General features: G+C 47.7%; 1 protein-coding gene across 1 annotated transcript in view; it reads left to right on the top strand.

The window, feature by feature from the left end:
• Positions 1-1,725: 1,725 nt before the first annotated feature.
• Positions 1,726-12,436, top strand: part of PIP4K2B (phosphatidylinositol-5-phosphate 4-kinase type 2 beta) — a gene marked incomplete at both ends in the record, with an annotated part of 32,097 nt that continues 21,386 nt past the window's right edge. Inside the window, one exon of the mRNA XM_080712154.1 lies at positions 1,726-1,884. Within this exon, the coding sequence (XP_080568280.1) occupies positions 1,726-1,884 (159 nt within the window). The remainder of the gene's footprint in view (positions 1,885-12,436) is intronic.

Below are 12,436 nucleotides of genomic sequence, written 5' to 3'. Positions count from 1 at the left end.
AGCAACTTAGTGAGACCCTGTTTCCAAATAAAGTATAAAATAGGTCTGGGAATATAGCCCGGAGGTAGGAAAGCCCCTGGGTTCCACCCCCAGTACCACAAAAAAAGAAAAAAAAAAAAAAGAAAAAAAAGAAAAAACAGAAAACAAGCTGGATGTGGTGGTGCAGACTTGTAATCCCAGCTTTTGGGAGGCTGAGACAGGAGGATCCCGGTTCAAGGACAGCCTCAGCTACTACCTAGTGAGGCCCTTTGCAACTCAGTGAGACCCTGTTTCAAAATAAAGAATAAAAGCCAGGCGTGGTGACACATGCTTGTAATCCCAGCACTTGGGAGGCTGAGACAGGAGGATTGCACAGGTTGGAAGCCAGCCTCGGCTACTTAGTGAGACCCTGTTTCCAAATAAAATATAAATAGATCTGGGAGTATAGCCCAGAGGTAGAAAGCCTCTGGGTTCCACCCCTAGTACCACCAAAAAAAAAAAAAAAGAATAAAAATTAGGGCTGGGGGTGTGGTTTGCAGGCAGGTGCTCTTGCGTTTCATCCCCAGTACCACAAAATAAAACCAGAAAACAATAAACTGAAGGGCCCCTCCCCTGTCTTCACTACCCTTCCTGTCTGTTCTTTCACCAGAAGACCTTATTTAACCAGGGAATTCCTAGACACTGGACCCACACATTAGCTGGGCCATTTCCGTGTTCCACTAGTTACTATTTTTGAGCACTTATGATGCCAATTACTGTAATGCTTAAAACCCAGATTTTGCCCAGAGAGAATGTAACACGCTATTGCTATTCATTTAGTCACCTCATCCTGCTTCCCTATGCTCTGATTATGGTTTTATTACTTGGTAATAAAGGTTACATCTATTTTTGTAACTGTAGAGTGACCTCGTGTGGAGTACTTAGTTTTCTTATTCCTGTACAGAATATATTGACCCATGATTTGTGTCGAATATAAGATCCTTCGTTTGAGAGGAATTATATAACAAAGCGTGGGCAGTTTACTCAGATTTCTTGAAGCCAGAGGATGAGACTATTATTAGGATAGGTGTCTGAAGGTGCTGGGTCTCTAAACCCGGCCCGCGGGCGGGCGCAGACCGGGCGGCAGGTGGGTGGGCGCGGGGTCCATTCATAAAGCCGGGGCTCGCGGCCATCCCCTCTCATTGGCCCTGGGGGAGGGGGCGTGGCCGCGGGTGGAGCGCCCTCGGCCCGGGGAGTGGTAAGGTCCACGCTCGGGTGGAGCGAGGGGGCGTTCCTCGGCTTCCAGGCTGGACTTCCTTTCCCCGGCGGCGTCCCTCCTCCCTCCCCCGCCCGGTGGGGATGGTACGTCCCACCCTCCGCGCCCGCCCCCTCCCGGAGCGCCGGCGCCGCCGCCATCTTGGTACCTCGGCTGGAGGGAAAGAGCTAAGCCGGGGCTTTGGGGGCCGAGGCAGGAGCCCCTCCCGCGGCACACGGACGCCTGCCCGGGGCCCCGAGGCGCGCGGAGGCCGGCGGCCGGCTCCGTCGGGCCCGGGGAGGAGGGCGGGCGGGCGGGGCGCCGCTGCCTCCCCGGGACGGGCGGGCCACCGCGGGCGGGCGGGCCGGGGCGGGCCGGGGCGGGGCGGCGGACGGAACCACCGGCGGGGGCGGCCGGGGCGGGCGCGACCATGGCGCGCTGAGGCGGGGGGAGCGTCGGGAGGCCTGGGGCCGTGGCTGTGCGCTGTCTCCGCCGCCGCCGCCGCCCCGGGCATGTCGTCCAACTGCACCAGCACCACGGCGGTGGCGGTGGCGCCGCTCAGCGCCAGCAAGACCAAGACCAAAAAGAAGCATTTCGTGTGCCAGAAAGTGAAGCTATTCCGGGCCAGCGAGCCGATCCTCAGCGTCCTGATGTGGGGGGTGAACCACACGGTAACCAGCTCCCCCGCGGCCCGCGCCCCTCGCCCGCCCGGCGCCCCCCGGCGCGCCCGCCGCCCCCTTCCCCCCGCCGCTCAGCCTCCCCGCGGCCCGCGCCCGCCTCGGGCCACCCCGGGGCGCACGGCAGGCCTGGGTGCCGCGGAACCGCCTTCGCCCCCAGCCCCTCTCACCTCGCCCCGTTTGATGCATGTGTACCCCCTTGCCCCTGGTAGCCGGCTGCCGCATCACTGACGGGGCAAGTGGCACCGGCCTGCCCAAATAATCCTCTCTTTGTGGTCGTTTGGTTGATGTGGCTGCTCAAAGTTTCCCGTTCTCCAGGCCTCTTTACCCTGACTATGGAAATCTCGCAGGGTTTCTTTTTTTCTTTTTGAATAAGATGTATCAACTGGAGAAACACCGGTTTCTTGAACCACGGACACTTTACTAGGGTCCCCGTGGGTGAGGGAGAAGAGTGAATGTAACCATCTGAGAGGAGCAGGGGTCTGATGATAAGGTCTATTCATAGTAGACATAATGTGTCTTCCATATTTTCCTATCGTGTTCTTGTCAAAGACGTTGACTTCTATTGTATGGTTCTCAAAAAAGTGCTGTGGTAATTTGTCTTAGATGAAGGGTCCTTTGGATCCTGGGTGCTTTGTCCAGCAGTGTCTTGCCAGGAAGTGGGATCTGGGCACGGTGTTGGAGCTGGGTGACTTTGATTGTGTGCTGTTTGTTTAGGGTCCCCTTTTTCTAGCCACTTGTCCCTTGCTTTCTGACCATTTATTTGTGAGTATCCTGAGAATGAAGGGAGGAGGTATAAGGACCCGGAGCTCCAACTTTGCCAACTTGAAGTTTGGAATGAGGAAAATAAAGCTTTGGGTTTCCTGTGAATTTCAGTTCTTCAGGCTCCTTGGCTTTTCTGAACCGCTTAGATTGCCCAAATGACGACCAAGAAGCCCACGACTTCACTTTGCTTTGATAGGGAAGCTGGAGATTGATGGATCCTAGTCCGAGTCAGGGTTTTCCATCTCTGTATCTGGTAGAGAAAAGTGCATGCATATGGGAGGTCTTTGTTGGCTTCTTGGTCTTGGGCAGGTTACTGCTCTCAGTGTCCTTACTGGAATTAAGGAGGGGCCTGACAGGATGTGGAAGTACACTGGTATAGTGTTGAGACCTCCAGGAGCCGCTTTAGATGAGCTGAGTTTGTTCCTTCAGCCTCCAGGGTCATCTGACAACATTTGGAGGGAAACTGGGTCATCAAAATGTAAACCCTCTGTCTCTCTCTGGAAGTCAATCCTTGATTTTGTTGTGCATCCTGGTAAAAGCTTGAGAGACAGGAATAGCTGGAGGGAACTTCAGATCCCTTATTCCACCTGCAGAAGGGAGGTCAGGGGGTGAGAGCAGCTTGCCTACAGTTACAGGGAGAGATGGAGCTCACAGTCCAGCGCCCTGGGGCTGTGTTGGCCAGGGGTGTTGCTTGAGTGGCAGGTCTTGTTTTCTCTGCCTCCGGTTCCTTTTCCTCCCTTCTGGGGAGAGGTAGGAGCTATAGTTTGCTAGGAAACCTGAAGATCTGCCCTGAGGTATGCATGCCAGTTCCTGGGAGTGTGGAGCCTCTGAGCATGAGTGAGGACCTGGGGGAGGTGGATGTGCAGATCACCACTGCCCTACATAGGTGAGCTTTGGAGACCAGTTAGTCCGGTGTTTTATTGTTACATCCTGACCTATAGGAAGTTCAAGTAGTTCAGTATCATCTGGGAAATGGAAACCGATGTCTAGAAGAAGAGCTTACAATTTTGCAGGTCTCTAGGGGATCCACATTCTCTTGGTAGATTGCTAGCCTTTCTTGGAGGTTCCTTTTTGCCAACTAAGGTTTTCCTTTTTTTTTCTTTTCTTTCTTTCTTTTTTTTTCAGTACTGGGAATGGAACCCAGGGGCATTCTACCTTCAAGCTATACCCCCAGCCCTATATTTTATTCTTTTTTTTTTACAGGTCTGGGAATGGAACTCAGGGGTATTCAACCTCCAAGCTACACCCCCTGCCCTATTTTTTATTCTTTATTTTGAAACAGAGTCTCACTGAGTTGCAAAGGGCCTCACTGTCTATGAACTGCAATACTCCTGCCTCCAGAATGTTGGGATTACAAGCGTGTACCACTACGCCTAGCCCAACTAAGGTTTTAGATATCACCATTTCTCTTTTCTTTTCTTTTTTCCCTGTGGTACTGGGGATTGAACCCAGAGCATTCTACCACTGGTCTACCCCTTTAACCCTTTTTACAATATTAAAAAAAATTTTTTTTTTTCGGGTGTGGGGATGGAACCCAGGGACATTCGACCTTTGAGCTATACCCCCTGCCCTATTTTTCTTTTTTTCTTTTTTTTTTTTTTTTTGATGGTACGGGGGGTGGAACCCAGAGGCTTTCTATCTCCGGGCTATACTCCCAGACCTTTTTTTTAATATTTTATTTGGGAACAGGGTCTCACTAAGTTGCTGAAAGCCTCACTAAGTAGCTGAGGCTGGCTTCGAACCCGTGTGATCCTCCAGTCTCAGTCTCCCAAGCGTGGGGATTACAGGCGTGCGCCACCATGCCTGGCTTCCTATTTTTCATTCTTTATTTTGAGACAGGGTCTCACTGCATTGCAGAGGGCCTCACTAAGTAGCTGAGGCTGTCCACGAACCACAATCCTCCGGTCTCAGCCTCCCGAATGCTGGGATTACAGGGTGAGCCACCACGCCCAGCACCTTTTTTAAATTTTGAAACAGGGTCTCACTAAGTTATTGTGCATCAGCCTTGAACCTGCAATTTCAACCTCCCAAGTGCTGTTTCAATCTCTCGAGTACTGGCGTTCCAGGTGTGTGGTGTTGTACCTAGCTCACGTCATTTCTGTGATTCTTTAGTTTCTCCCCATTCAGGCATCCAGACACGCAACTCTATAGTGTATCAGACATGAAAATGGGATGTACTGTGAATCGAACCCAGGGGCATTCTACTTTTGAGCGATAGGCTTGGACTTTATTTATTTATTAAAAAATGGAGTCTTGCTAAGTTGTTGATGATGCATCAAACCTGAGATGTTCCAGCCTCCCAAGTACTGGCATGTGCCACTGTAGCTGGCTTGGATATGTCTTTTTTTTTTTTTTTTTTTTTTTGCGGGTCTGGGGATGGAACTCAGGGGCATTTGACTTCCGAGCTACACCCCCTGTCCTATTTTATATTATTTTGAAACAGGGTCTAAGTTGCAGAGAGCCTCACTGAGTAGCTGAGGCTGCCTGTGAATCACGATCCTTTGGTCTCAGCCTCCCGAATGCTGGAATTACAAGCGTACACCACCACACCTGGCTTGGATATGTCTTTTGTGTGTGTGTGTGGTAGTGGGGATTGGACTTGGGGGATTTTTACCTCTGAGTTATACTCCCAGCCCCCTTTTTTTTATTATTGTTTTGATATAGGGTCTCACTAAGTTGTGGAGAGCTTCACTAAATATCTGAGACTTGCCATGAACCTGCAATCCTCCTGTCTCAGCTTCTCAAGTACTGGGATTATAGGCATGCGCCACCATGCCCAGCTTTTTTTGTGTATGTGTGTGTGGTACTGGGGGTGGAACCCAGGGGCTTTCTACCTCCAGGCTATACTCCCAGACCTTTTTTATATTTTATTTGGAAACAGGGTCTCACTAAGTTGCTGAGAGCCTCGCTAAGTAGCTGAGGCTGGCTTCAAACCCATGCAGTCTTCCTGTCTCAGCCTCCCAAGCGCTGGAATTACAAGCATGGACCACCAAGCCCGGCTTATGCCCAGCTTTTGGCTATGTCTTTTTATTTTATTATTATTTTTTTTAACGGTACTGAGGATGGAACCCAGGGGCATTCTACCTCTGATTTTATTCTTTATTTTGAAACAGGGTCTCAGTGATTTGCAAAGGGCCTTACTAAGTAATCGAGACTGTCCGCGAACTGTGATCCTCCTGTCTCAGCCTCCCAAATGCTGGGATTACAAGCGTGCGCCACCACACCCGGCTTGGAATATGTCTTTATAGCAAAGCCATTTACTCTGTCTGAGGACATTTGTTTACTTCTAGTGGGAGAAGAGAGGCCTTTGAACTCAGTGTTGTTACAGGAGCATCTCTTATTCACAAGGGATTCCGCCCCTGGACTTGGTGAAGGAAGAGTGTAGGAAACCAGGAGAAAAATCAGATGTTTAAGTTGTCAGGGAAGAACTAGTAAAGAGATAAACTTAGTGTTTTAGTATATGCAATAACAGTTCAGAGGGTCTGGTGTTAGGGAAGAGATGCCCTTGGAAGGAGTATGAAAACCAGAGAGGCTAACTGGCCTGATACCCATTGGTCATTTTAGGACGAGGTGTGTGTGCAGCCTAACCAAGTGATCAGAGGAGTGGGAGCGCTTGATGGGAGGTAACTCTACACTTGCTCTGTTGAGAAACTGCTACATTGTTACACATTTCTACCAGCTGCATATGAGGGTTCTAATTTCTCCACACCCTTGTCAGCATTTACTTGTTTATGTTTTTATTTTATTTTATTTTATTATGCAGTACTGGGGATTGAACCCAGGGGCATTCTACTTCAACCTAAACCTCCAGCCTTATTTTTTATTTTGAAACAAGGTCTTACTAAGTTGCTGAGGGCCTCACTAAGTAGCTGAGGCTGTCCCTGAACCGAGATCCTCCTGTCTCAGCCTCCCAAATGCTGGGATTACAAGTGTGCGCCACCATGCCCAGTTTATTTTTTATTTTGAAGCAAGGTCTTTCCAAGTTGCCCAAGCTGGCTTCAAATTTAAGATCTTCATGTTTCAGCCTCCCAAGTAGGATATAGTTTTAAATTTTCATTTCCTTGATAACCAATGATATTAGACATCTTATCATGTGCGTCTTGGCCTTTGTATGTTTTCTTTGGAGAATGTCTATTAAATCCTTAGCCCCCCCCCCACACACACACACCTTTGCAGTACTTGGGGTTAGATCCAAGGACACTTTACCTCTGAGCTATAACCCCAGTAGTGTGTGTGTGTGTGTGTGTGTGTGTGTGTGTGTGTGTGTGTGTGTTTTGCTGGTGATTGAACCCAGGGGCATTCTATTTCTTAGCTACACCCCCAGCCCAATTTTTTAATTCTTTTTTTTGAAACAAGGTCTCTTTAAGTTGCAGAGGGCCTCACTAAGTAGCTGAGCCTGGCCATGAACCTGATCCTCCTGTTCTGTTTTAGCCTCCCAAGAACTGGGATTACAAACACACGCCACCATGCCCAGCCCCCCCAGTCCTGTTTTATTTTTAATTTTGGAACAGGGTCTTACTAAGTTGCTGAGGGCATTAAGTTGCTAAGACAGGCCTCAAACTTGTGATCTTCCTGTTTTAGCCTCAAAGTATTGGGATTTTAGGTGTAGCTGAGGCTGTCTGTGAACCACGATCCTTCTGTCTCAGCCTCCCAAATGCTAGGATTACAAGTGTGCGCCACCAGACCAGGCTCAGTTGCCCATTTTTAAATTGAGTTGTCATTTCTCTGGAGTTGTGAGAGTTCTTTGTGGCCAGGTGTGGTGGTGGCACACACCTGTAATCCCAGTACTTGGGAGTCTAAGACAGGAGGATTGCAGGTTCAAGGCCAGCCTTAGGAACTAGGGAGACTCTGTTTCAAAACAAAAACATAAAAAGGACTGGTGGTGTAGCTTAGCAGAGGTAGAATGCCTCTGGGTTCAATCCCTAGTAACACACACAGAGTTCTTTGTATATTTTAGCTACAAATCAGAGCAAGGTATGTTGAATCCCCAGTTTCCCCCTCAAAATAAATCTCTATCAGACATATGATTTGCACACATTTGATCACATTCATTGATCTGTCTTTTCATTTTTTATGATATCCTTTGAAGTTTTGTGCTTTAATTTGGATAAAGTTTAAATTATCTGTTTTTCTCTTGTTGCGTGTGCTTTTAGTATCAGATCTTGAGCTTTGTGTAATAGCCTAAGTTGTGAAGATTTATTCCTGTATTTTCTTCTAAAAGGTCTATTGTTTTTAAGCGGGGTATAGTGGTGACTGCCTGAGAAAAAGTATGACAGAAAAAGAAAGAAAAAATGTAAGAAAAGCGTGAAAAAGTAAGAAAAAGTATGACAGAAAAAGTAAACAGAGAAAAAGTATGGACAGATGGAGATGGGTGCAGAGGAGGAACTGAGCTGAGCCAGGAGGAGTGGTGCACGCTTGGGATCCCAGACTTTGAGGAGGGAGAACGCCACCGGGCTCAATCCCCAGCACCAAAAAACCAAAACCAAACAAAACCAAAAAACTTTATGTCCATTGATTAACTCCCAGCCCCTGGAAAACATAATTCCACTCTTTGTTTCTATAAATTTGTCTATTTTAGATATCTCATGGCAGGCGTGGTGATATGCACCTGTAATCTCAGTACTTGGGAGGCTGAGACGGGAGGATTGTAGGTTCGAGGACGGCTCTGCAAGTAGTGAGACTCTCATCAACTTAGCAAGACCCTGTTTAAAAATAAAGTAGTTCGAAGCCAGCCGCGCGCGCTGGCTTAGGAGACCCTGTTTCCAAATTTAAAAAAAAAAAAAATGTAAAAATAGGTTTGGGAGTGTAGCCCAGAGGTAGAAGGGCTTCCAGGAACCTCAGTACCACCAAAAAATAAAAGTAAAAATAAAGTAGTCCAGGCGTGGTGGTGCATGGTTGTAATCCCAGCATTTGGGAGGCTCAGACAGGAGGACTGTGCAAGTTCAAAGCCAGCCTTAACTACTTAGTGAGGATCTTTGCAACTCAGTAGGACCTTGTTTAAAAAAAAGAGAGAGAATAAAAAAATGGGTGTGGGGGTGTTGCTTGGATGGAGATAGAATGCCACTGGGTTCCATCCCCAGTACCAATAAATAAATAAATAAGTAGGGCTGGGGGTATAAAAAAGTAAAAGTCAGGCATGATGGCGCATGCTTGTAATCCCAGCATTTGGGAGGCTGAGACAGGAGGATCGTGGTTCACAGACAGCCTCAGCTACTTAGGCCCTTTACAACCCAGTGAGACCCTGTTTCAAAATAAAGACTCAGAAATAGGGCTGGGGATGTAGCTTGAGGTAGAATGCCCCTGGGTTCCATCCCCAGTGCTGCAAAAAAAAAAAAAATAATAATAATAATAATAAAAATAAAAAAAAGAACAGATACCTATTGAGGGAGTCATGCAGCGGGTTTCCTTCTGCGCTTGCTTACCTCACTTAGCACATGTCCTCAAAGTTCATTCCTTTTCTTGTGTATTGCACAGTTTTCTCTTTTAAGGCTAAACAGAATTTCATTGTGTATATTTCCTTTATCCAGTCACCCATAGATTTAGGTTGTTCCATAGCTTGGTTCTTGTGAATGGTGCCGAAGTACCTACAGCTTTAGTTCTTTTATCTATGTCTGTATCTGTTTTGAATTCATTCTTGTGTAGAATTGTTTGTTTGTTTCTTTTTTTGTTGTTTTGGTACTGGGGGTTGAACCCAGGGGCATTCTAGTTCAAAGCTACATCCCAGCCCTTTTTTATCTTTAATTTTTATTATTTATTTATTTTTTGGTGGTATGGGGGTGGAACCCAGAGGCTTTCTACCTCTGGGCCATACTCCCAGACCTAGTTTATATTTTATTTGGAAACAGGGTCTCACTGAGTTGCTGAGAGCCTCACTCAGTAGCTGAGGCTGGCTTTGAACCTGTTGCATCCTCCTGTCTCAGGCTCCCAAGCACGGGGATTATAAGCGTGAACCACCACACCTGGCTTATTTATTTTGAAACAGGGTCTCACTAAGTTGGAGAGACCTCCCTAAATTGCTGAGACTGGCTGCAAACCTGCAATCCTCCTGTCTCAGCCTCCCAAGTACTGGGATTATAGGCACGAGCCACCACGCTCAGTTTGCTTTGAAAATCTTTAGTAAATATTTCCAGTCTGGTATGGCCTTTGAATGAATTTGCCCTTCAGCAGACTTTTCCACCCCACCAAGAACAGTGCGACTCAAACAGGAGGGGAAGAAAAACCAGGATATAAAAAAGGAGGAATAAAGCCGGGCGTGGTGGCGCACGCTTGTAATCCCCGCGCTTGGGAGGCTGAGACAGGAGGATCGCACAGGTTCGAAGCCAGCTGCAGCTACTTAGTGAGGCTCTCAGCAACTTAGTGAGACCCTGTTTCCAAAAAAAAAAAAAAAAAAAAAAAGGTCTGGGAGTATAGCCCGGAGGTAGAAAGCTTCTCGTGGTGGTGCACGCTTGTAATCCCCACACTTGGGAGGCGGAGATAGGAGGATCACGCAGATTCGGAGCCAGCCGCGCGCGCTGGCTTAGGAGACCCTGTTTCCAAATAAAAAAATGTAAAAATAGGTCTGGGAGTGTAGCCCGGAGGTAGAAGGGCTTCCAGGAACCCCAGTACCACCAAAAAAAAAAAAAAAAAAAGAAAGAAAGAAAGCTTCTGGGTTCCACCCCCAATACCACCAAAAAAAAAAAAAAAAAAAGGAGGAATAAACAGAGGGGTGGATTTATTGGCTTCCGTGGCTGTCTGTTTTTTCTTTTCTCTCTGGAGTTGCAGGTCTTGCTGGGACCTCCTTGGTCCTAGGAGTGTGTGTGCCGGCACACTGGTGGTAGGTAACATTAGCCAGCGGTGGCCAGCCATTGCTAAGCTGCTGTCAGAGCTCCGGACCTGTCAGGAAGCCTGCAAGGTTGGCCCACACCTCCTGGGTAACAGTTTCTATGAAGGTCACACAGGGAAGCAGGTGCTTCTGGAATCAGAAGTTCACCTCGTTAGAACTAGTGACTTGTGTTTATCTCCAGTAGATTGGGCATAGCGTGAATGCTCTGCTCCTAAGCTGTTTCTTACTCAGCTTGTGTAGCCTCCTCATTAATGATGTTGAAGGCTCATGGTGTTGATCATGTGGATAATCCAAGAACCACTTACGTGACATGAGGTACAACAGGTTTACCTTCCTCAAAAGAGTTTGCATTCTACCATGCAGCGAAAAGGGACTGGCCCAGGAATGTGCAGACGTGTAGCAAAATCATGTCTTCCAAACATGTCGCTTTAGGCATGACCTTTCTTGTTTCAGAACTTTGTGTGTGTGTGTGTGTGGGGGGGGTTCTGGGGTTCCTGGAAGCCCTTCTAACTTAGGGCTATACTCCCAGACCTATTTTTATATTATTTTTTTATTTGGAGACAGGGCCTCTTAAGCCAGCATGGCTGGCTTCAAACCTGCGGGATCCTCCTGTCTCCACCTCCCAGGCGCGGGGATTACAAGCGTGCGCCACCACGCCCGGCTTGTTCTGTCTACCAAATAAAGATTATTCTTCTCTCCCTGGCATTTGAGAGTCTGGTCATAGCCTCGGCCAACGTGACCTCCTTTCACACCCTCTAGACATGAGCCCGTGGCCTGGTCACAGTACTTGCTATCTTTTTTCTGTGTATCCTAGTGCTCACCGCCCTTCAGCTCCTCCCTCCCTCCTTTCCTCTGTTCATCCTTTTGCTCAACATTTAAGAAATAGATGCTATGTGCCAGTCATTGTGCTAAGGACATAAAAATGCATGAGATAGACCTTCTAGGGCTCAGCCTAGTGGGGAATTCAACATGTAAACAGGCAAGTGAATGTGATACTAGAATGTCAAGATGCACAGAGGAATGAGCGGTTAATTGAACCCGGGACAGCTGGGACCTCTCAGGACCATTGTTTAGCCAGATCTTAGATGATTCTCTTGCCTTTTATCCGTTTAAAGTATTGGGGATGGAACCCAGGGGCATTCTACCTCTGAGCTACACTCCTGGCTCTATTTTTATTATTCTTTACTTTGAAACAGGGTCTCACTGAGTTGCAAAGGGCCTCACTAAATAACTGAGGCTGTCCCTGAACCGCAATCTTCCTGATTCTCCGGCCTCAGCCTCCCAAATGCAGGGATTGCAGGGCTGCGCCACCACGCCCAGCTTAGCCCTTTATGCTTTTGATTCTCATTGCCACAGTCTTCTCATCAGGTCTGTTGTAATGGTGCTGTAAGTGGTTTTGCTGCTTGTTTTCCTTTTCCAGGTCTTACATGATTTTCATCACAGAATTATTTTTCTGTATCTCCATCTTGTGAATCCCCATACTTGGAATCCCAGTACTGGGAAACTGAGACAGGAGGATTGCAGGTTTGGGGCTAGCCTCAGCAACCTCGTGAGACTCTCCGCAACTTAGTGAGACCCCGTTTTCAAAATATAGAATAAAAAATCGGGCTGGAGGGGTATGGCTCAGAGGTAGAATGCCCCTGGGTTCCATCCCAGTACTGAAAAAGAAAAAACAAAACAGAGCTTCCCTTTGTTGCATAGTCGAGTACAAATCTCTCAGGTAGTAGACAAGCCTAGGTTCAAACCTCCTGTATCAGCCCCTCCCAAGTATTGGGATTACAGGTGTGTGCCACCAAGTCTGGCTGAACCTGTGTGTGTATGTGAGTGTGTGTGTGGACACACTCACATACACAGTGCTAGGGATTGAACCTAGAAGCATTCTGCCTCTGAGCTACACTCCCAAGCCTATTTTATTCTTTATTTGGAAACAGGGTCTAAGTTGCTGAGGCTGTCTTTGAA

The sequence above is a fragment of the Muscardinus avellanarius genome (genome assembly GCF_963383645.1).
Source record: "Muscardinus avellanarius genome assembly, chromosome: 16".
In the NCBI taxonomy this organism is placed as follows: Eukaryota; Metazoa; Chordata; class Mammalia; order Rodentia; family Gliridae; genus Muscardinus; species Muscardinus avellanarius.
The sequence above is the reverse complement of the archived record's forward strand: the minus strand, read 5'-3'. Positions and strand labels throughout refer to the sequence as shown.